At 49.4% G+C, this 23786-nt stretch overlaps 12 protein-coding genes across 12 annotated transcripts; 5 read left to right on the top strand and 7 right to left on the bottom strand.

Moving 5' to 3' along the window:
* Positions 1-279: 279 nt before the first annotated feature.
* ASPZODRAFT_25867 (hypothetical protein) lies at positions 280-4399 on the top strand. The gene is made up of 4 exons (XM_022728020.1): positions 280-2045; positions 2378-2552; positions 2604-2634; positions 2690-4399. The coding sequence occupies exons 1-4, from the start codon at positions 367-369 to the stop codon at positions 4324-4326; spliced, it is 3522 nt and encodes a 1173-aa protein (XP_022581315.1). The 5' UTR covers positions 280-366; the 3' UTR covers positions 4327-4399.
* Positions 4400-5173: 774 nt separating this feature from the next.
* ASPZODRAFT_167000 (hypothetical protein) lies at positions 5174-5854 on the bottom strand (the record flags this gene model as incomplete). Its single annotated transcript, XM_022726804.1, has 6 exons — positions 5658-5854; positions 5534-5601; positions 5422-5482; positions 5358-5378; positions 5265-5306; positions 5174-5222 (listed from the first exon to the last, which is right to left on the bottom strand). The coding sequence occupies exons 1-6, from the start codon at positions 5792-5794 to the stop codon at positions 5174-5176; spliced, it is 378 nt and encodes a 125-aa protein (XP_022581314.1). The 5' UTR covers positions 5795-5854.
* A 713-nt stretch (positions 5855-6567) lies between these two features.
* On the top strand, positions 6568-8517 carry ASPZODRAFT_16552 (hypothetical protein; the record flags this gene model as incomplete). The annotated part of the gene is made up of 1 exon (XM_022726714.1): positions 6568-8517. The coding sequence occupies one exon, from the start codon at positions 6568-6570 to the stop codon at positions 8515-8517; it is 1950 nt and encodes a 649-aa protein (XP_022581313.1).
* Positions 8518-8624: 107 nt separating this feature from the next.
* ASPZODRAFT_2031448 (hypothetical protein) lies at positions 8625-9756 on the bottom strand. Its single transcript, XM_022727569.1, has 3 exons — positions 9368-9756; positions 9077-9309; positions 8625-9011 (listed from the first exon to the last, which is right to left on the bottom strand). The coding sequence occupies exons 1-3, from the start codon at positions 9696-9698 to the stop codon at positions 8724-8726; spliced, it is 852 nt and encodes a 283-aa protein (XP_022581312.1). The 5' UTR covers positions 9699-9756; the 3' UTR covers positions 8625-8723.
* Positions 9757-9872: 116 nt separating this feature from the next.
* On the top strand, positions 9873-11342 carry ASPZODRAFT_2031408 (hypothetical protein). Its single transcript, XM_022727568.1, has 5 exons — positions 9873-10137; positions 10193-10270; positions 10348-11165; positions 11203-11239; positions 11291-11342. Exons 2-4 carry the CDS (start codon positions 10223-10225, stop codon positions 11231-11233), a joined length of 897 nt encoding a protein of 298 aa, XP_022581311.1. The 5' UTR covers positions 9873-10137; positions 10193-10222; the 3' UTR covers positions 11234-11239; positions 11291-11342.
* A 250-nt stretch (positions 11343-11592) lies between these two features.
* ASPZODRAFT_142594 (hypothetical protein) lies at positions 11593-12836 on the bottom strand (the record flags this gene model as incomplete). Its single annotated transcript, XM_022724862.1, has 2 exons — positions 11593-12759; positions 12804-12836. 2 exons carry the CDS (start codon positions 12834-12836, stop codon positions 11593-11595), a joined length of 1200 nt encoding a protein of 399 aa, XP_022581310.1.
* Positions 12837-13204: 368 nt separating this feature from the next.
* On the top strand, positions 13205-13868 carry ASPZODRAFT_132949 (hypothetical protein; the record flags this gene model as incomplete). The annotated part of the gene is made up of 2 exons (XM_022723154.1): positions 13205-13282; positions 13371-13868. 2 exons carry the CDS (start codon positions 13205-13207, stop codon positions 13695-13697), a joined length of 405 nt encoding a protein of 134 aa, XP_022581309.1. The 3' UTR covers positions 13698-13868.
* A 389-nt stretch (positions 13869-14257) lies between these two features.
* ASPZODRAFT_117642 (hypothetical protein) lies at positions 14258-16790 on the top strand. Its single transcript, XM_022721180.1, has 3 exons — positions 14258-14772; positions 14826-15084; positions 15142-16790. Exons 1-3 carry the CDS (start codon positions 14381-14383, stop codon positions 16345-16347), a joined length of 1857 nt encoding a protein of 618 aa, XP_022581308.1. The 5' UTR covers positions 14258-14380; the 3' UTR covers positions 16348-16790.
* Positions 16410-17824, bottom strand: ASPZODRAFT_66535 (hypothetical protein; the record flags this gene model as incomplete). The annotated part of the gene is made up of 2 exons (XM_022729380.1): positions 16410-17129; positions 17234-17824. 2 exons carry the CDS (start codon positions 17822-17824, stop codon positions 16410-16412), a joined length of 1311 nt encoding a protein of 436 aa, XP_022581307.1.
* Positions 17825-18344: 520 nt separating this feature from the next.
* Positions 18345-18909, bottom strand: ASPZODRAFT_166994 (hypothetical protein). The gene is made up of 2 exons (XM_022726803.1): positions 18838-18909; positions 18345-18775 (listed from the first exon to the last, which is right to left on the bottom strand). The coding sequence occupies exons 1-2, from the start codon at positions 18895-18897 to the stop codon at positions 18398-18400; spliced, it is 438 nt and encodes a 145-aa protein (XP_022581306.1). The 5' UTR covers positions 18898-18909; the 3' UTR covers positions 18345-18397.
* Positions 18910-19357: 448 nt separating this feature from the next.
* On the bottom strand, positions 19358-21197 carry ASPZODRAFT_97356 (hypothetical protein; the record flags this gene model as incomplete). Its single annotated transcript, XM_022730549.1, has 6 exons — positions 19358-19754; positions 19802-20073; positions 20135-20379; positions 20426-20577; positions 20630-20951; positions 21005-21197. 6 exons carry the CDS (start codon positions 21195-21197, stop codon positions 19358-19360), a joined length of 1581 nt encoding a protein of 526 aa, XP_022581305.1.
* Positions 21198-21721: 524 nt separating this feature from the next.
* On the bottom strand, positions 21722-23236 carry ASPZODRAFT_159578 (hypothetical protein; the record flags this gene model as incomplete). Its single annotated transcript, XM_022726415.1, has 5 exons — positions 21722-21858; positions 21900-21947; positions 22020-22599; positions 22657-22937; positions 22987-23236. 5 exons carry the CDS (start codon positions 23234-23236, stop codon positions 21722-21724), a joined length of 1296 nt encoding a protein of 431 aa, XP_022581304.1.
* Between the last annotated feature and the right edge of the window lie 550 nt (positions 23237-23786).

Raw genomic sequence — 23786 nt, 5'->3', positions numbered from 1 at the left:
AGAATATGATATTAGAGTGAATTCTTGACCAGATATAATATATCTAATCTTCATTCTACATCTCCACGCCAAAAGCAAGCCGAATTATACCCCTTATACATTTCCTTGATATCAATATCAACTGCGAATAGCTGATATATATACTGGTTCGTCTATTATTAGATTACTAGTCATAAGCATACTAAAAGACATAGATGCTGACAGCAACAGAATTACTCAGTCAGGAAATGATAAACACTTTCACAAGACATCAATTGGTGGATCGCGACACGCAATGACGTCGATAGGGACCACCAGGTACAGGGTACAATAGGGTAACTGCAGGGCTATAAGGTCAGATCCTTAAGTCTAGTTTGAAGGCTGTTCATGGTCTGTGATCAATACTACCTACCTGACATGTCCGATACATACGACTACATCATCGTCGGCGGCGGTTTGTCTGGCTGCGTGCTGGCTGCTCGGCTCGCCTCGGCCCATCCCTCACGTTCCATCCTCCTCCTCGAGGCCGGGTCGGACGTGAGAAACAACCGGTTGACGGGGTCACCGCTGGCGTGCTTCGGGGCACACCACTCGCCGCTCGACTGGGCGTACACGACGGTCCCGCAGGCGCATCTTGACGGCCGGGCATGCTACAACAGCGCGGGCAAGGCGTTGGGCGGCGGCACGGCCACCAACTACGGCACCTGGACGCGTGGCAACGCCGCAGATTACGATCTGTGGGCGGAGATCGTGCAGGACGAGAGCTGGAACTACCAGAACCTGCTTCCGTACTTCCAGCGCTCGGAAACGCACTGGGACCCGGCGGCCGACACGGCAGTGCATGGGCGGTCTGGTCCGATCCACAACGCAACGGTGTCCTCCAGCAGCTCGGAGCGGAGGTACCCGCTGCGAGACCCGCTGGAGGCAGCCTGGAACCGGCTGGACGTGCAGACCATTGTGGACGGGAATGCTGGCCATCCGCTCGGCTTGGCTGAGCTGACGGAGAACTGGCGGGACGGACACCGCCAGCTCGCCAGCGAAGCGTACGGGGTGAGGGAGAAGCCGAACCTGAGCGTCAGAACCGAGACGATGGTCGAGAAGGTGTTGCTTGCCGAAGATGATGGACAGAAGGGGAGGAAGATTGCCACGGGCGTGCAGCTGGCCGATGGAAGGGCAACCCGCTTCTCTGCCCGGCGAGAAGTGATCCTCTGCGCAGGCGCATACCGCACGCCGCAACTCCTCATGTTGTCGGGCATCGGACCAGCAGAAGAGCTCGCCAAACACGGTATTCCTCTGCAGGTGGATGCACCACACGTCGGCAGGAACTTCCACGACCACTTCTCCTTCAACCAGTGGTGGAAGCTGCGGCATCCGGAGAAAGGCCTGTCGGTCGGGACGCCGCAGTGGAACGAAATCCCAGCGTACGGGCTAGGTCTTCCCGCCAGCTGGGTTGCAACGGTGCAGACACCTCGCGAGCAGCTCGAGCAAGCGTTGAAACTCGACGGCATCGCCGTCGGCGATGGTCTCGCCCAACACCCTTACCTGGCGCCGGATTTCTGCCACGTCGAGACGCTGGTCGTGTACGCCCCCGCGGGCGCCGCAGTCGCAGGACTCGCCGAGGAGGTCCCCATGGACGGCTCGTACATCGCCTCGGCAGTGCTGGGCGTCACCCCGACGTCGCGAGGCACCATCACCTTATCGTCCGCGGACGTCACCGTCCCCCCGCTCATCGATCCCAATTATTACGCGACGGAAGTCGATCGCGTGTCACTGCGCGCGGGTATCCGACAGGTCACCAGGCTGCTCTGCGATACGCCCGAGGGCAAGGAGATGGTCGTCGAGCAGGTTGCCCGACCGGGGCTGCGCCCTCTTACCTCGCACTCGACGGACGAGGAGATCGACCGGCATGTGAAGCAGGGCGGCGCGACGTTCTACCACCCGGCAGGCTCGGCAGCGATGGGCAAGGTGGTCGACACGCAGCTCAGGGTGTCTGGCGTCCAGGGGCTGCGAGTCGTCGACGCGAGTGTCTTGCCGTTGTCGCTGGCGGCTCATTACCAGGCGATTCTGTATGCCATGGCAGAGAAGGCTGCTGATGTTATCAGTGACAGTGAATGACAGTCAATAGACGATGAATAATAATGCTTTGAATCTCAGTGCTTGTTCAGGGAAGTGTTGAGAGGAAGGAGAACCGTTGAGAGGAGAAGAGGAGGAGAGGAGCGAGTGAGTGTAAGTCTGCCTCAGGCAGGAATAAATGGCCTCAGGCAGAGACAACTCAGGCATCAATTATACACCTCAGGCATTAAGTTACACCTCAGGCAGACACTTGTAGATCTAGTCCAAAACGGCTAGGCCGCTGAGCCACCCACCACGTGATTCCTTAATTAACCACCCCGTCCAGCAACTCCAGGCATCACGAAAGAAAGGAGAATCTCCTCGCATCTTCGCGCGGGAGACGCAGCGCCATCGCCCAGTTCTACCTCTCGAATTCGACTGCTCCTCAGCGTGAAACAGGCATGGTCTACTGCGGGCGTCCGTCGGCCAGCTGCGCCCTGTGCCGTGCCAAGAAGAGGCGGGTGGGTTCTGGGTCTTTGTCTTGGGTTGCAGCGTGAGGCTGACAGGAGCAGTGCGATAAGGCGACTCCCGCCTGCGGACAGTGTGCGTTGATACTCATCGAAAGAACAGGATGTCGCTGATGGTGATGACATTCCAGGCCGTCGGACAAACCAGAAATGCCCCGGGTATCGCGACACGTCGAAGCTGGTCTTCCGCGACGAAACGACCCGCGTCATCGGTCGGGTCCAGACTCTGCAGGCAAACAAGAGGGCGTTAGAGGGCTCGACGGCTTTGTCTGGTCAGGATAGGTCGCCTTCGCTGGCGTCGTCTGATCGCGACAAGTCTAGTGCGTCGCAAGATGAGCAGGATTGTAGTGAGGATAGTGTCAATGTCTTCGGTGCTTTCGATACCCTGGATACCCTGGATACCCTCGATACTCTTGACCTTGACAATGACTTCAATACAATAGACGTCTTGCTGTCATCTCCCCCGGCACCGTCAGAAAGCCTAGGCGATCTAGGGGTGAACTATTTCCTGACCAACTACGTCGTATTGGACTCTGGGCCATGTCCTGGCTATCTCAACTACACCTGGGACATGCTGGTTGACCCGGACGGCAACACGGAGCTGGTGCAGGTGGTCGTCAGTGCTGCCGGGCTAGCTGGACTGGCCGGCACCACAGGATCCGCCAGCATCATGACGAAAGCGCGGGCGAGCTATACGAGGGCGATCGAGCAGGTGAACGCGGCGCTGAGAAACTCTGTCATGACGGGCGACGACAGCACTGTCTTTGCGGTGATGGTGCTCGGGCTGTTCGAGACCATCACCTGCACCGACAACAACTCGCTGCAGGCATGGGGCCAGCACATCAACGGCGCGGCGAACCTGCTGATGCACCGAGGCACAGCCCAGTTCCGGACGAAACAGGGCCTGCAGATCTTCGGCGAGGCCGTCTCCCATGTGCTGACGCTGTGCTCGCGAACAGGCCTCCCCGTGCCGCCTCGCCTGCGCTTTCTGCGCATGGAGATGGAGCGCAAGATGGCCCGCAAGTCCCCCTCGTGGGTGCTGAGCACGGCGCACATCGAGGCCATGGACCTGTGGCACCGCGTGGATCCCGAGCTGGAGACCCCCTTCCTGCCCGCCGAGTGGGAGATGCTGCTCTCCCACGCCGTCGAGTTAGACCGTCGCCTCGAGACCGTCGTCGCCGACATGCCGGACTCGTGGCGCTTCAAGACCATCCACGACCCGGGCGCCGACCCGCGCATCGCCTACCACGGCACCTACCACGTCTACTACAACCCCTGGGTGGCCAAAGTCTGGAACGGCCTGCGCAGCTGTCGCATCCTCCTGCACCAGGTCACCTACTGCCTGCTGCAGCGTGAGTGCCGCGTCTGGGCACCGCACGAGCTCGACCCGGTCCCTGGCGGCGCCTACGTCGGTCTGCTGCGCCGCGCAGCCCAGATCACCATCGAGATGCGCGACGGCATCCTCGCCTCCGTCCCGCAGATGATGGGCTTCGTCGACGACCGGGGCAGTATCACCCGCCAAGCCGACCCGTATTTCCATCTCCATGCGTCTGCTCCGGCGTCTGGAGCTTATTTTCTCGTCTGGTTCCTCTTCCTGGCCGGCTATCTTCCGATCAACCCGCCTGAAATCCGCGCCTGGACCATCGACCGGCTGCGCGCCATCCGCTCAGCTACAGGCATCCAAAAGGCAACCTTCCTCGGGCGTATCATTGAGTTTGATCCTAATTTTGCTCCAGACGATGACCGCTTTCTTATACCTGATTTCTAGCGCTGCAAATTCATCTGGCATATATTAATTCAATACCCACAGCATCTATATAGAATATTATATACTATCACCCTATGAATTGCCTATACAGAATGGTAAAGTAACTGTATCGGCATAAGGCTACTACAAAAGTAATCCAGGCCGTCACTGTCTTAATCGGGTATACAGTTTGCATCAGCATATGTAATCTCCGCTGCTTTCACAAGTGTTCTACATTTCAATATTCTATACTCTATATAATTCTTTATACTATCTACTATATATAATATAAACTTCTCATGACTTACCACATAGGCATCACCATCTTGTAGTTCCTCTGCTTCCACCATGCTCTCTGCCCTGTCACATTCATCGCTGAATGTCTAAGTTCCGTCATCATCTGCGAACTGATGTGTTGATGTGTGTTGCTCTAGTGGGAAGAGTGTAAAACAGTGGATTTATATTTATAGAGGGAGAAAGAGAGAGTATTTAATCTAATAATATTAGAAATTAAATAATAAATACACTTTCCCCTAAAATATTCCTGGTGATCTCCCTCTTCTCTCTGACAGGACTAATCATTGGGATTAAGGGCACAACACAGGCTTTAAAGACTGCTTCAACTATCACTATAGTGACTATCACTATAGTGACTATCACGCCATTGATGTAAGCTGCTGTTGCCCTTGTCTGGCTTGTATATGGTGCTCTAGGTGATTACATGTATAGTCCTATTGATGGGAATGAGACAGTGTATCTCTATCTCAGTGTCCTTATGGAAATCATCGTCATTAGTATTTGTTACTTGGCTGCTCTGGTTTCAGTAGAGAAAGATGATAATTAATATAGTACATATCTAAGTGTTCTATTAGGTACTCTCCCAAGTACGACCGTTGATAGCCAGCAGCTCGACGACACTATACAAATTAGAGCCGTTTATATCAGAAAAGATCACTTACAAGACAAGATTCGCGTTCCCAGGGATGAACGGCGGAGCGCCCCTATTTAATTAGCATATAAGCATTAAAATGACTAGCATATAAACAACATACCTGCTTCCATATCCATAGTGACTAATCATTAGCAGTATTTATAGATATAGGATAAGGAACATACGGTCCAAAAGTAAGAAGACTCTTTTCTCCCAGACTCATCCCCAGAATGCCAACCTCCCATCCTGAAAAGTCAGAAGATTCATTTAAATAATAAGAATAGAGAGAAAGAATACCCTTGATTACCGTCCCCATGCCAACCTGAAAGGTGAATGGAATGCCTCGCTTAATGCTACTATCAAACCTATAATAGTGAGAAATAGATATCACCATATAAATATCAATGGAGTAGGGAATCACCGCCGTCCTCTTCCCCAGGAACGCGACGGATCGTGTAAATAGCCGTGGTAGTGCACCGTCACCATGTCGCCCTTTTGAGGATAATCCACGCCATTCCCCGGCCGGAGGATCTCCTTGATGAAGTCGATGAGGCCCATGTGATTTGATATCTAATAAGGTAGTATATTTGTTGAGGTGAAGTTAAAGGTAAAGGTAAGGGGATTGATTAAAGAGGTCAGATTGCAAAGTGGAATGTGGGGCTTTTGTGACTACATAATCAATTGATCCAAGAAAGAGTATATTTAAGAGGATCTAGGGAGTGATACAGTGAGTCCTCAAGATGACACTAGACAACTATGGATTTAACACCTCTCTAAAGTAACTTTCTGCCATAACCTAGACATAGAAGGTAATTCCTATTGACTCTACATCAACTCACATCAATTCCTACTCTTTCCTTCAATTAATTCTCAATTAAATCTCGTGTTAGTTTTGTAGAACTTAGGATTACAAGACCCTATTAGATACTCTGAGATGCCTTGATACCTTAATACCTAGATAGGATGGAGATAATTACTCTATAGAAGTAGAGGCCACTAAATCCTGGTGTTATTAAATCTTGTGGCTACCACTGCCTATGTATTATTGAAAATATATAGAATATCCTGCTATACCTGATATTTTTCTCTCATGAGGATTCATCACCCTCTGATTTCTCTTCATCGAGGCGAAGGATCTTATCACAGTGCGTGGTTTATGCCCATTGCCCAAGTAAGGCTGACTAGAGGAGCAAGGCTGAGGCTGAGGCTTCAAGAGTACCCCTCCGTTTTTCCAGTTCTCTTGTAAACCCACCGTATCTCTTTTCCTTTCCCCTTTGACTGATTCTAACCAATTTGTGAAAAGTGGAAATCAAAGAAATTCTACCCATACAATGGGAGCACTCGACCTTGCTGGGGTTATAGGCACCTGGGTGGCCACAGGGCTTGCATTTATCGCCTTAGCCGGCATCCTGACGCCATTTCTCATCTGGCGAGCCGCTCACACTGAGCGAAACCGTGCAATATCCGCCATTGGGCCTAATAGCTTTGGTTTTGTGACTCGGGGGATTCCTCTATGGCCTGGTATACGTCTTGGCCATAAGGTCCGGGCCCCAAACCTCCACAAGACACGCAAATTCGTCGATGAGGAGTGGAAGACGTTTGACGCCAAACGCATGCCTGCTTTTCAGGAGGACATCCCTGAATCGTCAGCTTCATGGACTCAATTCGGCGCATTCCTACTTGCGTATGGGGTGACTATGGAGAAGACCGCGGATGTCGTGGTCAGTGAGAGTGTCGCCATGCTTCCTGTCAGCCGTGCTTTCCTGTTTGCATTTGCCCTCGTCGGCCGTATCTCTGATGATACGGACCGTCGACGCAAGATCCGGACGGAGGGCGGTGCAAGAAAATGGGACCGTCGCGGATCCTCGCTGATAAACAGATCGGATATAGAGCTTGGGATGCTTCGTGTGGCGTCTCATTTGGGAAAGAGCCCTAAAGAAACCATCCATGGGTTGACGGGCAGTTTGCTCTTCTTCAAACCCTATAGGAGCCCGGGGGACACTCCAAGCTCGTCCTGGTCCGCTGTTTTTGTGGCAGAGTCGTTGCTGAAGCCGCTTGAGATCGAGCCAGACCAGCTCCCGCTGGCGGCCATGGCGCTTCTTTCCATCGGGTTTCTTCCATTTCATCAGGAATGCTTTATCAACTTTCTTGAACCGCTAGAGGAGACAGCTGGCATCGACAGTGACGATGATGCAGACTCAGTCGAGGTTGGAAGAGGGTATAGACGAAGGCTATCAATCCCTAAACAACAAGATGGTGGTCATCGTCGTTCTCAGAGAACTAGAAGAAATTCAAGAGGAACACGGTCAAGGCCCCCAGTGCGTCCCAAGACATGGTTCCAGCTAGAGCGGTCACGGAAGCCTGTCGTTGCATATGAATTACTGGAGATTATCGTCTCTGAGGCGGAGGTATTGAATTACTTCCCGGTTCCCGCCGACAGCAAATACTTGGCTCTGTACGAGATGAAGCTGGACAATCAATCACGCTCTCAATTATACGACATTGCCGACCAAACCTATGTGCCCGCATCGGCGCCATGGGTGCGTCTCTCTGGAGGCGATTCTTCTGCAGACTATTTCATTCGGAGGGAGGACATCCAGCGCATCGCAGCGAGTGTCTTGGATCTGCCCTGGCATCCTGAGGGCTATCTCTTACCCGGAATATCTCAAGATAATGGAAGAGGCAAAGTCATCACTTTGCTATGTTCACTTGCGCTTCGGGCGCGGCCATTTGTCGTGAGGATGAAAGAGGGGGCCGATATGCTGGATCTTAATATAAACGAGAAGAAGGAATTCATAGAAAAAACTGAGTTTATCATTCGCAAAACAGCCAGTTCACCAACTCGCCATGCTCTGCTGCAGCTCCTCTTCAGATTCGATGTCTTCGTGGCCACCTTGGAACACGAGAACGCGGACGTCCAGCAGGCGATCAAAATCCTGACTCTGACCAACGACGAGTTTGCAAACCTGGTCTATCACTCTGCTCGACATCTCTCCAGCAATGCGTCCTCGTTGCGCGTTGAGTACGACACCCGTTCAGGGATCTTGACTATCCCCGGACTGTTTGGCACAGTGCAGACATTCGAGATCGACGTGGCGGTCCTGAAACAGTCTCAACTCCAGCTGGGCAGCCGTGGTATCATCTCACTGAAACATTCAGATGTGCTTAAAGTAGCATTGCGCGCGTACTTGCGCAGCCTGGTGCTATCCAGCTGCTATGATGCGGAGCCCCTGACAAGTTGCTTTGAAAATGTCACATCTGATGTTCTCTATATGTCTTGAAAAGAGAGACTGTTGTATTTATGGATGCAATGAGTCCTAAGAGACTCCTGTCTTTGCATCATTCATCTAGATTGATAGGACTAGACATAGAGAATAAGAGGTTGTTTCATGATATGTTCAGATTTTTACTTCTATCAGGGTTAGGGTTAGGGTTAGTTATACCTATTGACAAAATAGATATACTTCAAGTATACAACCAACTATATCTAAGAGTTTCCTGAAATAAAAACAACCAGAACGGCAGCATATGCAGCGCTGGAAGCAAACAGCTCTCCCCTCCGGGCATTCGTCATGACTGCCACGCTCAAGGCAAAGAAAGCCGTGAAGCCTGCAATCATGGCCAATCTCGACTTCGCATCCTTGACTATATAAAGAGTGACAATCGGTCCCACCAGCAGAATAGCGGAAACGATCACATTGATGATGGCCACTGCTAAAACAACATGTCGTTCTTGGAAGTGGGCAACGCCGTCGCGGGGGTCGGATTGATGGCCCTGCGTGAGTTAGCAACATAGAATAGGGATAGAAAGAGGAAGAAAAGAAAAAAAAAAAAAAATACAGGGAACGGCCAGTGGTCTTGGAGGACGCGGGAAAGGAGATCTTCGTCTTCAGGCGTGTGGAGAGCGACGAGATCTTGAGGATCATCTAGTAAGGTGATTGCACGCCCGTTCAGTATCGGGGCTGGAAGTGTTTCTTTCATTCTCCCATGAAACCAGTCTTGGAAGGCGAGGAGGACGCGAGAGCGTGGACGGTGAAGCTTGGAGATGCTTGCTTGTAAGAGCAACGCTTGATCTTTAACAGTCAGCAAGACATGTCGAATGTCTGGAATCATCAATGTTAAAATTTATACGATAGGCCTTGATTCTTTCTTCTAGCGTCTCATAGAGTCTCTGTCTCCTCTGCGCCGGTTCGTTATGGAGAGCCGATGCTTCATCTGCAAACGTTTCCCACCGTCGAAGCCCGACATCCTGGCTTTGACGGGACTCTTGATCAAGCTCGTCCAGTTGGTGTTCAAGCGAGAGCACCTGGCTCTGGAGATGAAGCAGGTTCCGAGCGCTGAGCCGACTGAACCGTCGGAAGATGAAGCCTTCATCGTCGGGGTCTGTCGACATCCAAGCAGAAAGGGCGGGGTATCCATCGCGTCTTCTTCCTTTACTCTCCTGTTTTGCTTGGAATGTCATCAAAAATAGAATCAATATATGCTATTCTGAGATGAGGACTGTAGTTGCGATTCCTTCCCTATCTACCAGCATGTTCGTATCGCAAAGGGGCGGAGCAAGGCTGTATTTTCCTTTTTAATAATGATTAGGCACCCATGTCAGCCTTGTGGCTTATGATTGAAGATATGATATCCCCCCCCCCCCCTGCGAGAAAAGATTTCTCGCTCTCTGGCTATCAACTTCATGTTATGCGATCTCAGCATGGCTGAATCAGAGTACGATAAAGCAGATTTTATCAAGAACCTAATAGCAAAGACATTCTACAAGGTCGAACTAATAGATGATTCTGGCTGGGGGTTTCATTATGTATTCGATATGTCTGAGAGACGTTCCATCAAAGAACAGCGTTTGAAAACGATGAGACGGATATCTGAGAAGCCTCAAAGTGATCCTCGCCCAGGTAACTCACTGGATCCAAAATCGATGCGTTGCAGACTACTGACAAGACTGGAAAGTATCGGTCGATGTACGTAAGAAAGATCTGAATGAAAGATGTCCCCCACAAGCGACATGGACCGGACTGGTATTCGGAAGTGAGTTATTCTTTTCTAGATTTGTACATTGAAGACTACTGAGAAGAGATCCGGCGTTCTATTTGGAATCCCCAAAGAGTTTAGTAGGACAATATATTTCTCCAAATGCCTGCCCCCCACTCCCCCCAAGTGCAACCACCGAACTGGTAACCAGGGGCAGGTTGCATGGCGTTCTGGTTGACGGCTGTCCAGATACCGGGTCGTGCGTGAATATCGTATCATACGACTTTGTTCGACGACAAAAGTGGAATTTCCAGCCCCATTCGGATCTGCCACACATCCAGTTGCCTGGCAGGGGAACCGTTCGCCCGCTGGGCACCATCACACTGCCGTGGAGGTTTGAGGGAGAAGAGAGGGCATATGATATTATCTTCCACGTCCTGGCCAAGTGTGTCCATCCGGTCATTCTCGGCCGCAAGTTCCTGGCATCTTCCGGATCTCTGGGGCAGTTCTTCAGCCGGATGAAAAGAAAAATCATCAGCATCACCACCGGCAGGAAGAATCGGCTCTTCCTCCTTGATTCTCCCAGAGAAAGAGGAGTAGGGTCTTGGGGAAAGCTGAACGGCCATGCTGCCTGCGCGCTTGCAGACACCGGCTCGGATGTGATGGTGATATCCCTTGATTTTGCCAAATCGCTGAACTTGGACATTGAAACCGATTCGTGGCGCAGAGAGTGGCTGGAACTCGCAGATGGCTCTATCACACGCACTAAAGGCATCGTTCGGGGGGTTGAATGGACGTTTGGCGATGAAAATGTCAAATATCGATGTGATTTTGTCGTCCTTGATAACATTGAGTACGAGGTCATCCTGAGCAATGATTTCCTCTTTGAGAACCGCATCTTTCAGACCCAGGACCTCTTTTCCTCGGAGCAGGATGACATGATCGAAGCTCAATACCTCAACCTGATCAAAAGGAGAGATGATAAGAACCCAAAGGACTCTCCTCATCATGAAACGATGAATTCCGGTATGTTGTAACCCCAACTGACAAATGATGAATCCTTCTGACCGAGAAGAGTGCGAAACAGAGCATGTGAGAAGGGCAGTCGAGGAAGACCGGATATCTCAACTTCCGGTGGGTGATCGCGCCGCAGCCTGGGCAGCAGAACACAGACGACGAGAGGAATGGGATCGGAGAGATCAAAAACCTCCATCGAAGAATCTGACACAAGTACCACGTCAGATTACACAGAGCCTAGGAGCGAATAGTGATCAACCGATGGCGACGGCAAGGCGGAAATATAAACTGCGATTTTGGAAAAAGCAGTCGTGAGGAGATGCTGGTGAAAGGGGTTTTTTCGGTAGTTCTATGATTGAAAATTAGGCAGCGAGGTATCCTAGTAGGAAGCCATGAATCCTCATTAATGCTTGAGACATCACGTCCGGCATCACCATGAGATTAATGCGAACGCATCCCTTGAAATCGCCATTCTGACAACCAAAGCATAGACTGCCTGGAGCAAGCAGGACGCCCGTTTGTTTATTAAGTCTCATGCAAAAGTCGACGTCGTCTACCGCTTGGTTAGCAGTGATCGTGAATTTCAAGAACGCCATTGATCCAGCCACAGGCCTGGTAACCCATGAAACGGTGTTTGGATGCTCATCGACAAAGGCCTGTAAGAGCGAGACACTGGTCTGAGCCCAGCGCAAATGTCGGCGAAGGATCTGAGGACGGATTCGCTCGCTCAATGCCTCTGTCGCGACGATCTCATCAAAGGCACCAAGAGAATTGGTCATGTAGAAGCGTAGATTGGTGCACTGTCCGAGAAGATGACTATTTCGAGTTGCGATCCAGCCGACTCGCACCCCTGGCAATGCCCATGCCTTGCTGAGTGAGCTGGTGACGATCACATTGTCAGCAATAGTGCAGGCGCTCCTTTCATCAATGCTGTTTTTGTTCTTGTCATAGAAGATCGGACGGAAGATTTCGTCGACAAAGACGATAATCTTCTTCTCCTGGGCGATAGTAATGATTCTCTCCCTCAAGCCAGAACTCAGAACAGTGCCTATCGGGTTATTGGGGTCGTTCAGAACAATCATTCGGGTGTTTGGCTGGATCATTTCCTCCAGCTGGCGGATCTGCTCCTCTTCAGATTTCTCCGAGGGGAAGAATCTCCAGAGGGAGACCTCATCAACAATGGCGCCAGGCAGGGAATAGAGCTGTGGATAGGAAGGATACATGACGATGACATGGTCTTCCGCTCGCAAGAGCGTCTGAAAGACGATTGCGTTGGCGTCTGTGGTTCCGGTTGTGGTCAGGATGTGGTCGGACGTGATGGTTTCATGCTCGTAGACAGCTGCGATGGCCCGTCGAAGAGACTCGCCTCCAGTAGGAGTCCCCAGAGATAGAGGAAGGGTGTGGATATAGAGATTCTGCGTGGTTGTCGGTCTGTCCGTCGATAGCGAGACCAAATTCTGGATGGACAGAGCTGGGGGGGCACTGCCAGCGAGAACCAGAGAGGCATGAGGTTTCTGGGCCTCAGTCCACTGTTATATTAGTAGACGGCAAGATTGACAGAGGATAGACATACTTTTGGCAGCTCAAACGATGCAATCTCCCGCATTTTGAGTAACTTGTAGGGAGGAGAGGAGAGGAGAGGAGAGGAGAGGAGAGGAGGGGAGAGCTTGTTATATGACGCGATAATAGTGAGTGACTATGCCTGGTTAAGACTAGTCCTCACCACCTTCACGCCTGCATATTTGGTACAGTCAGTTTTTCTTATTAGGATTCATTATAATTAAAGAAGAAGTCTAGATTAGACTAAAAGAGTCTCTTGAGTCTGCTGTAGACTATCTTATCTTTATATTTCCGCATCCGGCTCTTTGTGGGTCTCAGTTGTAAACTGAAGGGCGCGAAAGAAGAATATAAGAACACTTTTTCCAATAGAGCTGGATATTTCTCTCTTTACAAAATTTATATCTATCAAAAATCATGTCTCAATTAACAGGGTCTTGTCTCTGTAAGAAAATCACTTACCAGATCAATCTCCCCACCTCAAATCTGCCCAAGGTAAGCCTTTTCACTATTATTTTATATCAAAGGATCTAATATTTAATGTTCAATTTGGATTGTCCTCTGCCACTGCACTAATTGCAAGCGAAACACCGGCTCCGGTTTCTCAGCAAATATCGTCGTGCCCAAGTCCAGCATGCAGTACACCCAAGGCTCCCCCAAGCTGTTCCTGGACCGTGGCGACTTGGGGGGAGAAGTCGGGCGCGAGTTCTGTCCCGACTGCGGCACGCCCTTGACGTCGCTGCCGAGCGATGATCCTGAGTGTGTTGTCGTCAAGTCTGGCACGTTGGATGATCAAGACCGCGAGAGATGTACAGAGCTGAGGTTGGAGATCTATCACCATCGGAAGGACAAATGGGTGGACAGTATTGGGCATGAGGATGTCAAGAAGCTGAACGGGAGTATGCAGTAACTATATGATTACTAGAAGGAAGACTATAGGTTTAGTAGAGCCATTAGTAAACAGAGATACCAAATCATCTCTCTACTCTAATAATCCGCCTAACTACTCAGCTTAACTGGTTAATTATTTAGAGCCAGTTAATATGTAGTTACTACATAGTCAAAGGCCACCATATAGAAGGGTAACATAGCTGAAGCGTACTCCACATTTAGAGTTCTATTATTAATATATTTTATTCTAGAACTATGTAGTCATCATCTAATTACTCCTAGCCACCTTAATTAATAATAAGCTAGATCTAGTACTTCCCCCCGGCATTCTCCAGACAATTTAAATCCCGGCCCAATTAGGCCATTTTGGGGTCTTCAACGGGACTACACTAGGCTAGAGAAGGCTAGCGTGGCGTTGCATTCGGCGACTACGCCCTTTCGGGATCCTCGGGGACTGTCTATACCCAACTGGGTAACAGTCAGCTGCCCGGGCATCTCTTTGCAGTTAGTCCAGTTTGTCTGTTTTGTTCGCCGGCGACCATCTTTTAACCCTTGAGGCTCTCTGAATCCCCTCACCGAGTCCTCCGCCAGTCGCCGACCAGCCAGTCTATAAGAGGCGTCACAGGTACCTCCTGTCATCGATAGTAGCATCGGTCTACTCAACCCTGCTGACAAGCCTCGTTTACCAGTACTACAGTCAAGATGGGCGACCTCGAGAGCAACAAGAACGGCTACCCCAGCAACGAGATCGTGCAGTCGTTCGCCTGGCACGATCTCACCGTCACCGTCAAAGACCGCTCCACCAAGACTCCCCTCTCCATCCTGACCGCAGCTGCCGGCATCGTCTCTGCCGGCGAGATGCTGGCCATCATGGGGCCCAGCGGGTCGGGCAAGACGACGCTGCTCAACGCGCTGGCCCACCGCGTCGCCGCGGCGGGCGCCAGCACGACGGGCGCGATCCTGGCGAACGGACAGACTCTGTCGCTGCGGCTGGTGAGAGATCTATCGGCATACGTCGAGCAGGAAGACGCGTTGATCGGTTCTTTGACCGTAAGGGAGACGATGGTTTTTGCCGCTCAGTTGGCTCTTCCTAGGTAATCAACTTGATCACTCTTTCGTTGTTTCACACCAGTTGCTGACCCTCTAGTTCTGTCACGAGAAGAGAAGCCTTCCAACGCGTCGACGATTTGATCCAGAGCTTTGGTCTGCAGACTCAGTCCGATACAATTGTGGGAACACCCATCAAGAAGGGGTTGAGTGGCGGGCAAAAGAAACGACTGAGCATCGCCAGTCGGCTGGTCACCAGCCCCAAGATCCTCTTTCTGGACGAACCGACCAGCGGGCTGGACTCTGCTCTCAGTCTGGAGGTCTGCAGCTATCTCAAGAAGGTTGGAAGACGGAACAACGTACGTTCAGAAAAAGAAGAAAATTAACCTCAAGAATGAAAAGATGCTAATGAACAGCTCATTATCATCGCCTCCATCCACCAGCCCTCGTCGGCAACGTTCCAGCAGTTTGATAAACTGTGCCTCTTGTCCCGGGGCAAGACGTGCTATTTCGGCCCTGTGGCGGGCTGTGTTGCGTACTTTGACAGCATCGGATATCCCATTCCCGCCGAGACCAACTCGGCCGAGTTCTTCCTGGACTTGATCAACACCGACCTGGACAAAGATGGCGAGATTGTCCGGCGGACTGCGCAGATCTGCGAGGCCTGGAGCCAGTCGGCGGACCAGGAACAGCTGGACGCGACCATCAAGACATCCCAGTCCAACGCATCGCAGAGCAGTCTATCCGAGTATCACAGCGAGAAGCCCCGGATATGGATGCCGCCCGTCGTGCTGCTGCATCGGTCGTGGATCAAGGCTTACCGCGACGTGATGGCATATGGCATCCGGGTGGCCATGTACTTCGGCCTCGCCCTGCTGATGGGGACGGTATTTCTCCGCTTCGACACGCAGCAGGCGTATATCCAGCCGTACATCAACGCCATCTTCTTCAGCAGCGCGTTCATGTCCTTCATGGCCGTCGCGTACGTGCCCGCGTTTCTTGAGGACCTGCACACCTTCCACCAGGAACGGGCGAACGGCCTCGTGGGCCCTCTCTCGTTTCTCGTCTCCAACTTCCTCATCGGCCTGCCCTTTTTGTTTCTCATCACCTGCCTCTTCGCCGTGGTGCAGTACTGGATGACCAACTTCCGCGCGAGCCCATCCGCGTTCTTCACCTTTATCGCCTGGCTGTTCCTCGACCTGCTCGCCGCCGAATCGCTCGTCGTGCTGATTGCATCCGTCTTCGACGTGTTTGTCGTCGCCCTGGCCATCACGGCGTTTGCCAACGGGCTCTGGATGTGCGTCGACGGCTTCCTTGTTCCCATGAACACGTTGAATGTGTTTTGGCGATACGTCTTCCACTACATCGATTACCAGGCGTATGTCTTCCAGGGGATGATGGTCAACGAGTTCCAGCACCGCACGTACGACTGTGCCGGCAGCGATGCCTCCTATCAGTGCTCGTATTCCAGTGATCTGAATTCCATCGGCAAGATTCGCGGGACCGATGTTCTTGCCGAGTTCAGCATCCATACCGGGTTGGAGGGCGAGTGGTTTGGGATTTTGATTGGGATCATTTTTGGCTATCGACTGCTTGCTTATTTGGTTTTGATGCGGAAGTAGTAGTACCGTGGTATAGATGATATAGTAAGAATAATAGTATAGTTAATATAGTGATATAGTTGTCAACTCTTCGCAAAAGAAACAAGATCAAACGGTCGAGCCAACAACCCAATATACCGCGACCAACTCATCCATCTATTCCGACGCAGCAGACAAACCCCATTCACAATCAAATGCCCCTCCATCTCAACCATCAGCCCCTCCTCCTCCATGATCCGCTGGATATATTCCGCCGCGGCGTCTCGCGAGGCAACCACCGCATGACAGATCGGAGCGTTCTGCGCGTTCATCTCCGCCGCAATCCACATGGCGACCACCCGGCCGAGGATTCCCACCCCCAGCACGAGCGATAAGACCATCAGCGCGACAGAGATGGGGAGCAAGGTTGCAGAGGCGAAGAGTGCAGTCCCGAACGCATACACGGTCACCGTTGCAGCCCTGGCGACTGTCTGCATCAGCGCGCGGAGGCGGGATACGCCCTGGACGGAAATCACGGCGTAGAAGCATGTTCGCGACATGGTGGATGGGGAATCGGGGGATATCATCACTCGGTTGTGGGTGTTGATTCCTGCTTCGAGTCTGTCGAGAGCGGAGGGATAACTCTTGCTATCCCTGTTGCTGGTGCGGGGAATCACTCGAGATGCTGTATCGCTGAGGTGGAGGTTACTCGGCGCTTTACACACGCGCATCGTGTAGTTTTGGGAGAATGGAGCGGCGAAGATGTTGTCCATGATCGATGTTGCGGTGACTAGAAAGTACCAAAAGTACATCCATCCCCATGCCTATATGTAGTAGATTAGAATCGTCTTGATCTTTTAGGGTTAGGGTTTAGGGTTTAGGGTTTAGGGTTGGGATAGGGGAGGCTAGGGTAGGGTATGTAGCTTACATGACACCACCAGGTAATGACTGCCCCCCGCTGACAATAATACATGGCAATCAGAAGAGTCGCAATCAAACAAACCTGCAGGAAGATCCCAATCCAGACTCTGGCATACGATCCCCCCCCGGTATCATCCTCCGCTCTCTTCTTTACCTGTCTAGCGAACCTCACCGAATCAGAGGTATCGTCAGGGGTACCGTCTTCGGTGTTTCTGGGGAACCTCCTCTGCTGGAAAATGTCCGTATAATCGCCCACATGGGACGGGGTTAGATTCCCCCCCAGACTAAGAAACATGCTGAGCAAGCCCGCGATCGGCATCAACTGGAAGACAAGCCACATCTCGCGCGTCGGCGAGCCCAGCAGGGCGCCCGCGGTGGGCAGCAGGCTCAGCGCCCCCGCGGCGCCGTTGTATTCGGCGCTGTCCAGCACAGAGACCGCCTGGAGGGCGACGCTGAGGTTGACCAGACATTCTTTTCTGCTGCGGGCGCGGATCGCCATGCCTGTCTCGCCCCATTTGCTGATGTTGATGTAGCCGGTGATAGTGCCGTTGGCGGCTGCTTGGGCGGTTGGGAGCGATGCGAAGAGCAGGTATCGCATATATTGGATAGACGATATAAACAAGGATACCCGGTGCAGCAAGTCGTCTAACAACCTCACTTGAACAGGTTTCATATTGTTAATAGATGGCAAAGTATAGAATACAACAACACATGTATATTGATGTATGTTGATGTATATGCAAGAGTATCAAGATATATCACTAGATAATCTTGGAATCTCAGCTCTCTATCAGTCACGCAGCCGCAAGGCGGAGCTCGTGTATGCATGACCTCGTGTTATGCAGACGTTTGCCAATAGACCATCAAGATTGATTTACTACCAATTATTCCAATAGTACTCTATAGCCTATTACTTTGTTACCATGATTATTTAACTTTCTTTCATTTATTATCAGTATGAAGGGTAATTAATACTTTATATAGGGAATATATTTTAATCAACTAGTTTATATACTCACCTTAAATATAACTTTTATAAGTCCCGCAGAATACTTTACACCAAGTTAACTTAGGGTTGTCTTACAGAATATAAGACAACCCTAACGGCATTCTGTGAAACTGGAGATGGAATAATCAATACCATAGCTATTACTATCTCTAGTACAATCATTCATGTAGAATTCTCATTGCATAAATGAGGAACCCCCGTACTGTTCGGACCAGAGAACATGCCAATCCCACACAGATCAATCTCTGCGTTGTAATACACCCGATAATGAGGCAGGATATGCACCAGAAGCGCATCCGAGCTCGGGTAGGAGGTCTTCCCGTCCGCAAAGAGCGGATACTCGTACACCGTCTCATTGGCACAGGTGGCGGTGAAATCCAGCTGCGTCGAAGGGACCGTGACTCGGGGATATCCAGACGTGTTGGGCGTCACTCCTGCGCGTTTCGCTTCGGAGAGAGCCCAGTCGCGAGAAAAGGTCGCCTGGAGATCGCCTTTGTTGTTGCTCAGCGCGGCATCAGTGGACTTGCGGCATGAATATGTCTGTTGTTGTTAGCTGGGGAGTATAAAAAGAACTCTGATCCTCTGTAGATCCAATTTCTTACCACGTCGGCATGGCTGGAGGCGACAAGAAGCCCGAGGGCAAGAAACAGCTTTTTGGCCATGATCAGAGAGATGTATGGTGATCAGTTGGTCAATGAAGAGGAGAAGATTGAGAGGAATAAGTGATGCTGTTGTTGTTGACATTCTTGGGATGGAATGCAGCATGCCTGGGTATTTACTTTATAGATAATTGATATTGATATCTCTACAACTATTAGTTCAGATGATAAGAGTATAGTGTATAATAATGTTTATATTGTATAGATAGTGATTATGTTTTCTATACTTTACTAATCTATCTATGTTTCACTTTATGCTCTACTTCCTTTTTATTAGGAAATACTTGGCACCAGGTAGCTATATTTTTTGAGTAATTAATCCATACTTTGGTTATCAACCCTGCAGATGATACACTCAGTCTGATATAGTCCCTTTCTGTAGTCAAACGCAACCTCTTAGCTGAAATATCATGGATCTACCTAAATCTAATACTGAAAATATCAGATCTATCCTTCTATACCACTAGAACACAACACTCCCAATATCCCGTGCGTTACTCTTCTCCCAAGGATACTGCCTTTCCAAAGATCTGATAATCTCCAAATGCTTATCACTCCGTGGACGAATGGAGAGTTCAAACGGGGCAGGATGACTGATTACTCCTGGCAACCAACTTGCCGAGAAATCCTCTTCCTTACCATTCTGCAATGGCTTTGAAATATCGAACACAGCCAGTGACTGGGCGACAGTAAGAAACATGTTTGTTTCTGCAAGAAGACGCCCAGCACAAACTCGACGGCCAAATCCAAATATCATGGAGGGTTTTAGTTCTGGGGGGTTGCCACTAAGAGATGGAAGAAACCGCTCTGGCTTGAATGCCATGGGGTCATGGTAGATACTCTCATCCCGAGTAAATGCCCTATATGATTAGAGAAATGACATATATAATATAGGATCTAGAAATACCAGATATTGGCAAGAATGATAGACCCCTTGGGAATATCATATCCTTCGCATACATCATCAGCGGTTGATTCATGTGCAACATTTATAGGGACGACGGGTCGCCAGCGAAAGACTTCTTGAATCACCGCATTAACATAGGGAAGGCTTGCTCGATCATGGAATTCTGGGATTCTATCGTTTCCAACCACTGTATCGAGTTCCTGCTGGGCCTTGTGCTGTACTTCTGGGAAAAGAGCCATGGCAAGGAAGAATGTCGCCAGCGACGAAACAGTCTGTTCGGTTGATAAAATGAGTTAGGATTATAATTGAGCCATCATAAGGCTTGAGACTTACTGTATCTGCTCCTCCAGCATATAACGATCCAGCTGACCATTTAATCGTGATTTCCTCCTGAGATCCAGGCTTTATAGATGATTTGCTGAGAACATTCGAGAGAAATGATGGCACAGCCGTCTGCTTTTCCATTTGTTCCTTGACAAAGTTGTAAGGAACATCGCTGAATGCTGTGACTGTCTTTTTATATCGCCGAGCAACATGGATAAAATCTGACCCAGGCATCCAAGTGGGCATATATTTTACTATGGCAGTCAGAACAACAACTCCACCCCCAAGTGGGTGACTTACAGAAAGGCAGAAAGTTCACTGGCCACGACGTTGGAAGCATGGCAGAGGAAAAATCGGTCATTGCCTTATTAGCTAGGATGACAAGCGGATCCTCACCATGAGGTTCAACTGTATATCCATAGCCAATCTTCAGTACAACAGCTGCGGCCTCCCTATATCATTAGTAAATAAATGACCGCAGTTTTTTTTTAAATGTAGACCTACTTTTGTATATGCTGACGAAGCTTTTCTGGAGCATTCAAGACTCTCATCAGGAACCGAGCGGCCTCTGCTTTTTGAACCTGGTCGAAGCGAGACACGGATTTATTAGACCCGATTCCCTGGGCCAGAAACCGGCGTGTATCGCGCAGTTGAACTGGATCTCGCACTGAGCCAAGCACATTATCCCAGCCTGACATATCGGCAAAGGTTTGTTGTGGACGGGATGAGTGGTAGACAGATCGTTTTTCCAGTAGTTGTATCGCCAGCTGGTAATCGTTCAGGATGATAATGCATTTTCCAAGCACACTGAGGGAGCTGATAGGACCTAATCTGTCAGCAATTGGATATAAATGTATACATAATGAAGACATTTCATACCATAGAGCTCTTTATGTTTCATCCAATGGTGCCATTCTTGTTGATCTGGCTTTGGAAGATCTTTCAAATTCCCAACGATAAACCTCCGTGGGGGGCCAGGGGGAAGGCGGAGGCTTTTTTTCTTTTGTAAGATAGTTAGAATAGATAACACTACAAGGGTAGCAGTAAAACTGGCCCAGAATATCACAGGCATCGTGCTTTTCTTATTGTATGATAAGAGGGGTAGAGAGGAGCTTTGAGAGAAATGGCAAGAGGAGTGTCAAGAGGAGTATATATAGATTAGAGAACAGAAGGGGGTGGCAATTAGGCTAGATCAGGCCAGATCAAAATAGATGTGATAACCTGCTCTAATATGATGATATTATATTCCATCAATGGTATATTGGCTATTCTGAAAAAAAGGCCAAAAGTGGTAGGGATCAACTTAGGATACCTCGTGATACTCCACTATATTTGTGATATATCATAGATAAACAACACTGCTAGCATGAGCCAGGATCATTTAAGTAAATACTCCACAAGAACACAGGAGATGAGCAGATGTGTGTCACCCTGACTTCACCTCATTATTACTCGGGATTTGATATGTAGAGAGTGAAGCTAGTGAAATGCTGATTGGTTCTACCCTCTATGGTTGGCACCCGCAATCTCTACCCCCTCTTTTACATAGGATATATAACCATATAGTATTTGATGATTTTGGAATTATATTTTCCATTAAAAACCTGGGTTCTTCACCGCTAACCGTTCAGCCGTCGATCTGAACACGCTCGGTAGATCTGTGTCCTCATATGTAACACCATGAACAACCATCCTAGCCACAGCTCGAGCCGTGGTGAAAATCATGGTCATTCCTGCGCCGTTAAACCAGCCAAGAGCCACTGGCTTTTTGAACCTGGAACCTTTCCAACGTGTGGCAATGCATCTGGTGTTTCGCCCATGACTGTCATGAATACCATTAGCCTATCTATGGAATAAAAGAATGTTGAATGTGCGTAGAGGGTATAGAGCATACTTCCAGTCCAGACAAAGTCATGGTGGGCTTTGGCACCTTCCCATCCATGAAAATGATCTGCCATAACTGTATCAAAGTGTTCCGTGGCAGCGTCGTTGATCAGCGTTGTGTCGTCCGTGGTATTCCACCATTGAGCCCGATCAAGAATATCTTCATATGTCCATTTGGCTCCCCCGAGGATGATTGTATGGTCAGGCCTTGGGTTAAGGTAGTCCGCGTATCGCTTGTTAAAGTGTAGGTTGTATGTATTATCAAGGATCATTTCTGGGTGGAATGATGGTGAAGGGGAAAGATGAGAGTTCTGGCCCTTGAAAGGCGTAATGATGCCTTCATACTGGGGCAATAAAGCTGCAGTGTAGGCGTTTGTTGCAAAGATGGTCTTATGCGCATTCAGTACTCCTCTTGAGGTTGTCAGTATGGTTTGATTGTCCGATTCTTCCACTTTTGTAACATATGTTTCTGTATAGAGTGTGCCGCCTAGTTCAAGAACTCTTGATAGTAAAGCTGTGACTAGTTTATATGGCCAAAGGGAGGCAGCAGGCACACTGAAGGCCCCTTTGCTATTTCTGATGCCAGTTATCTAAAATACGCCAATCAGACACTGTATAACTATCTTGGGAGAGGATTATAAGCTCACCTTGGCCAATTCAGAAGCGTCAACCCAATGGATATGTTGACTCCATGTCTCTGATTGGTGTGCAAGCACAAACCCTTGCATTTCTTGAGCATGACCTTCATCAAAGAAAATATCGAAAGAGCGAGTCACATGGAACTCGCAGTCAATATTTTCCTTCTCAACCACTTCTTTAAGAGCAGCAATTTGATCCAGCTGATTCTTAATGACTTCGGCAACAGCAGCCTTTCCATGTTTGACTGAAGTATTGCGTCCAATCCATGTTGCCAGTTTTAGATGGCCCCCTTGGGTGTCAGCATGTCAGCAAGTAGAGTGTAAGGAACTAGATCTTACCATTACGTCCAGTTGCACCCGTACAGGCCTGGCGTGCCTCGAGCAGAACCACGTTTGGCTTACTTGCCAAACTCGGATCGGAAAGGATATGGTATGCTGTCGCTACGCCGGCAAGACCAGTGCCAATGATAGCTATGTCGCATTGAGGTGGGACATTGTCTGAAGAGCGAAATGATGCCAGAGGATGAGGATCCTTCAGCCAGTAAGATGGCAATGGGTTTTGAGCTGGGAAATAACTTGGTATAGACATGTTGAGTACCTAGGTAGCTAAGTAATTAAATGGATGCACCTGGATTAATTTGAAATAGTTGAAAGCATTAGATAAACCCCTCCTGCTAGATAACCCCGCACACCAGTCACACTAAACAGTCTAGTCTATAGCCCATTATCAACTAGCATTAGGTAACTGGGTAGTACTGTAGAATGCTATCAAATGATATCGTTTTTGCTGTTATAATACCCATAAAGATTTAGAGAGCTGATCCTGTTGAAAAGAATACTGTAGAAACCCTGAAATGATAGGATTAGGCACCTGATTGACCACAGAATTGATTTCATCATCTGCTTCGGTAAATTCGTCTTATTAGTCAAGGGGCCAAGTGCTAGGCAAATTGGAAATATTTATAACCCTAATATACCTATATAATTTCAACAATTATAGAACCCTAGCTAAGCTGCTCTCAATATATTTAAATACAGCTGCTGTAGGATTGATCACCCTTGGATAGCCTAAATTACAAGTGGCCTGCATATTAGTTTAATAAGTCAATAGAGTTTAGTATGCTTGAATATTACTTCAA

This window comes from Penicilliopsis zonata, assembly GCF_001890105.1.
Source record: "Penicilliopsis zonata CBS 506.65 unplaced genomic scaffold ASPZOscaffold_7, whole genome shotgun sequence".
Classification (NCBI taxonomy): Eukaryota; Fungi; Ascomycota; class Eurotiomycetes; order Eurotiales; family Aspergillaceae; genus Penicilliopsis; species Penicilliopsis zonata.
The sequence above is the reverse complement of the archived record's forward strand: the minus strand, read 5'-3'. Positions and strand labels throughout refer to the sequence as shown.

Coding starts and splice junctions, on each gene's coding strand:
- ASPZODRAFT_2031448 (XM_022727569.1), bottom strand. CDS start 9,698: ATGACATTCCAAGCAAAACAGGAGAGTAAAGGAAGAAGACGCGATGGA. Junction 9,310..9,367: donor AGAAAGAATCAAGGCCTATC/GTATAAATTTTA, acceptor TGACTGTTAAAG/ATCAAGCGTTGCTCTTACAA. Junction 9,012..9,076: donor AAGACCACTGGCCGTTCCCT/GTATTTTTTTTT, acceptor TAACTCACGCAG/GGCCATCAATCCGACCCCCG.
- ASPZODRAFT_25867 (XM_022728020.1), top strand. CDS start 367: ATGGTCTGTGATCAATACTACCTACCTGACATGTCCGATACATACGAC. Junction 2,046..2,377: donor GCTCATTACCAGGCGATTCT/GTATGCCATGGC, acceptor CACCCCGTCCAG/CAACTCCAGGCATCACGAAA. Junction 2,635..2,689: donor GACTCCCGCCTGCGGACAGT/GTGCGTTGATAC, acceptor ATGACATTCCAG/GCCGTCGGACAAACCAGAAA.
- ASPZODRAFT_2031408 (XM_022727568.1), top strand. CDS start 10,223: ATGAAAGATGTCCCCCACAAGCGACATGGACCGGACTGGTATTCGGAA. Junction 10,271..10,347: donor GACCGGACTGGTATTCGGAA/GTGAGTTATTCT, acceptor GAATCCCCAAAG/AGTTTAGTAGGACAATATAT. Junction 11,166..11,202: donor GATGACATGATCGAAGCTCA/ATACCTCAACCT, acceptor GATGATAAGAAC/CCAAAGGACTCTCCTCATCA.
- ASPZODRAFT_117642 (XM_022721180.1), top strand. CDS start 14,381: ATGGGCGACCTCGAGAGCAACAAGAACGGCTACCCCAGCAACGAGATC. Junction 14,773..14,825: donor GCTCAGTTGGCTCTTCCTAG/GTAATCAACTTG, acceptor CTGACCCTCTAG/TTCTGTCACGAGAAGAGAAG. Junction 15,085..15,141: donor AGGTTGGAAGACGGAACAAC/GTACGTTCAGAA, acceptor GCTAATGAACAG/CTCATTATCATCGCCTCCAT.
- ASPZODRAFT_166994 (XM_022726803.1), bottom strand. CDS start 18,897: ATGGCCAAAAAGCTGTTTCTTGCCCTCGGGCTTCTTGTCGCCTCCAGC. Junction 18,776..18,837: donor CCTCCAGCCATGCCGACGTG/GTAAGAAATTGG, acceptor TAACAACAACAG/ACATATTCATGCCGCAAGTC.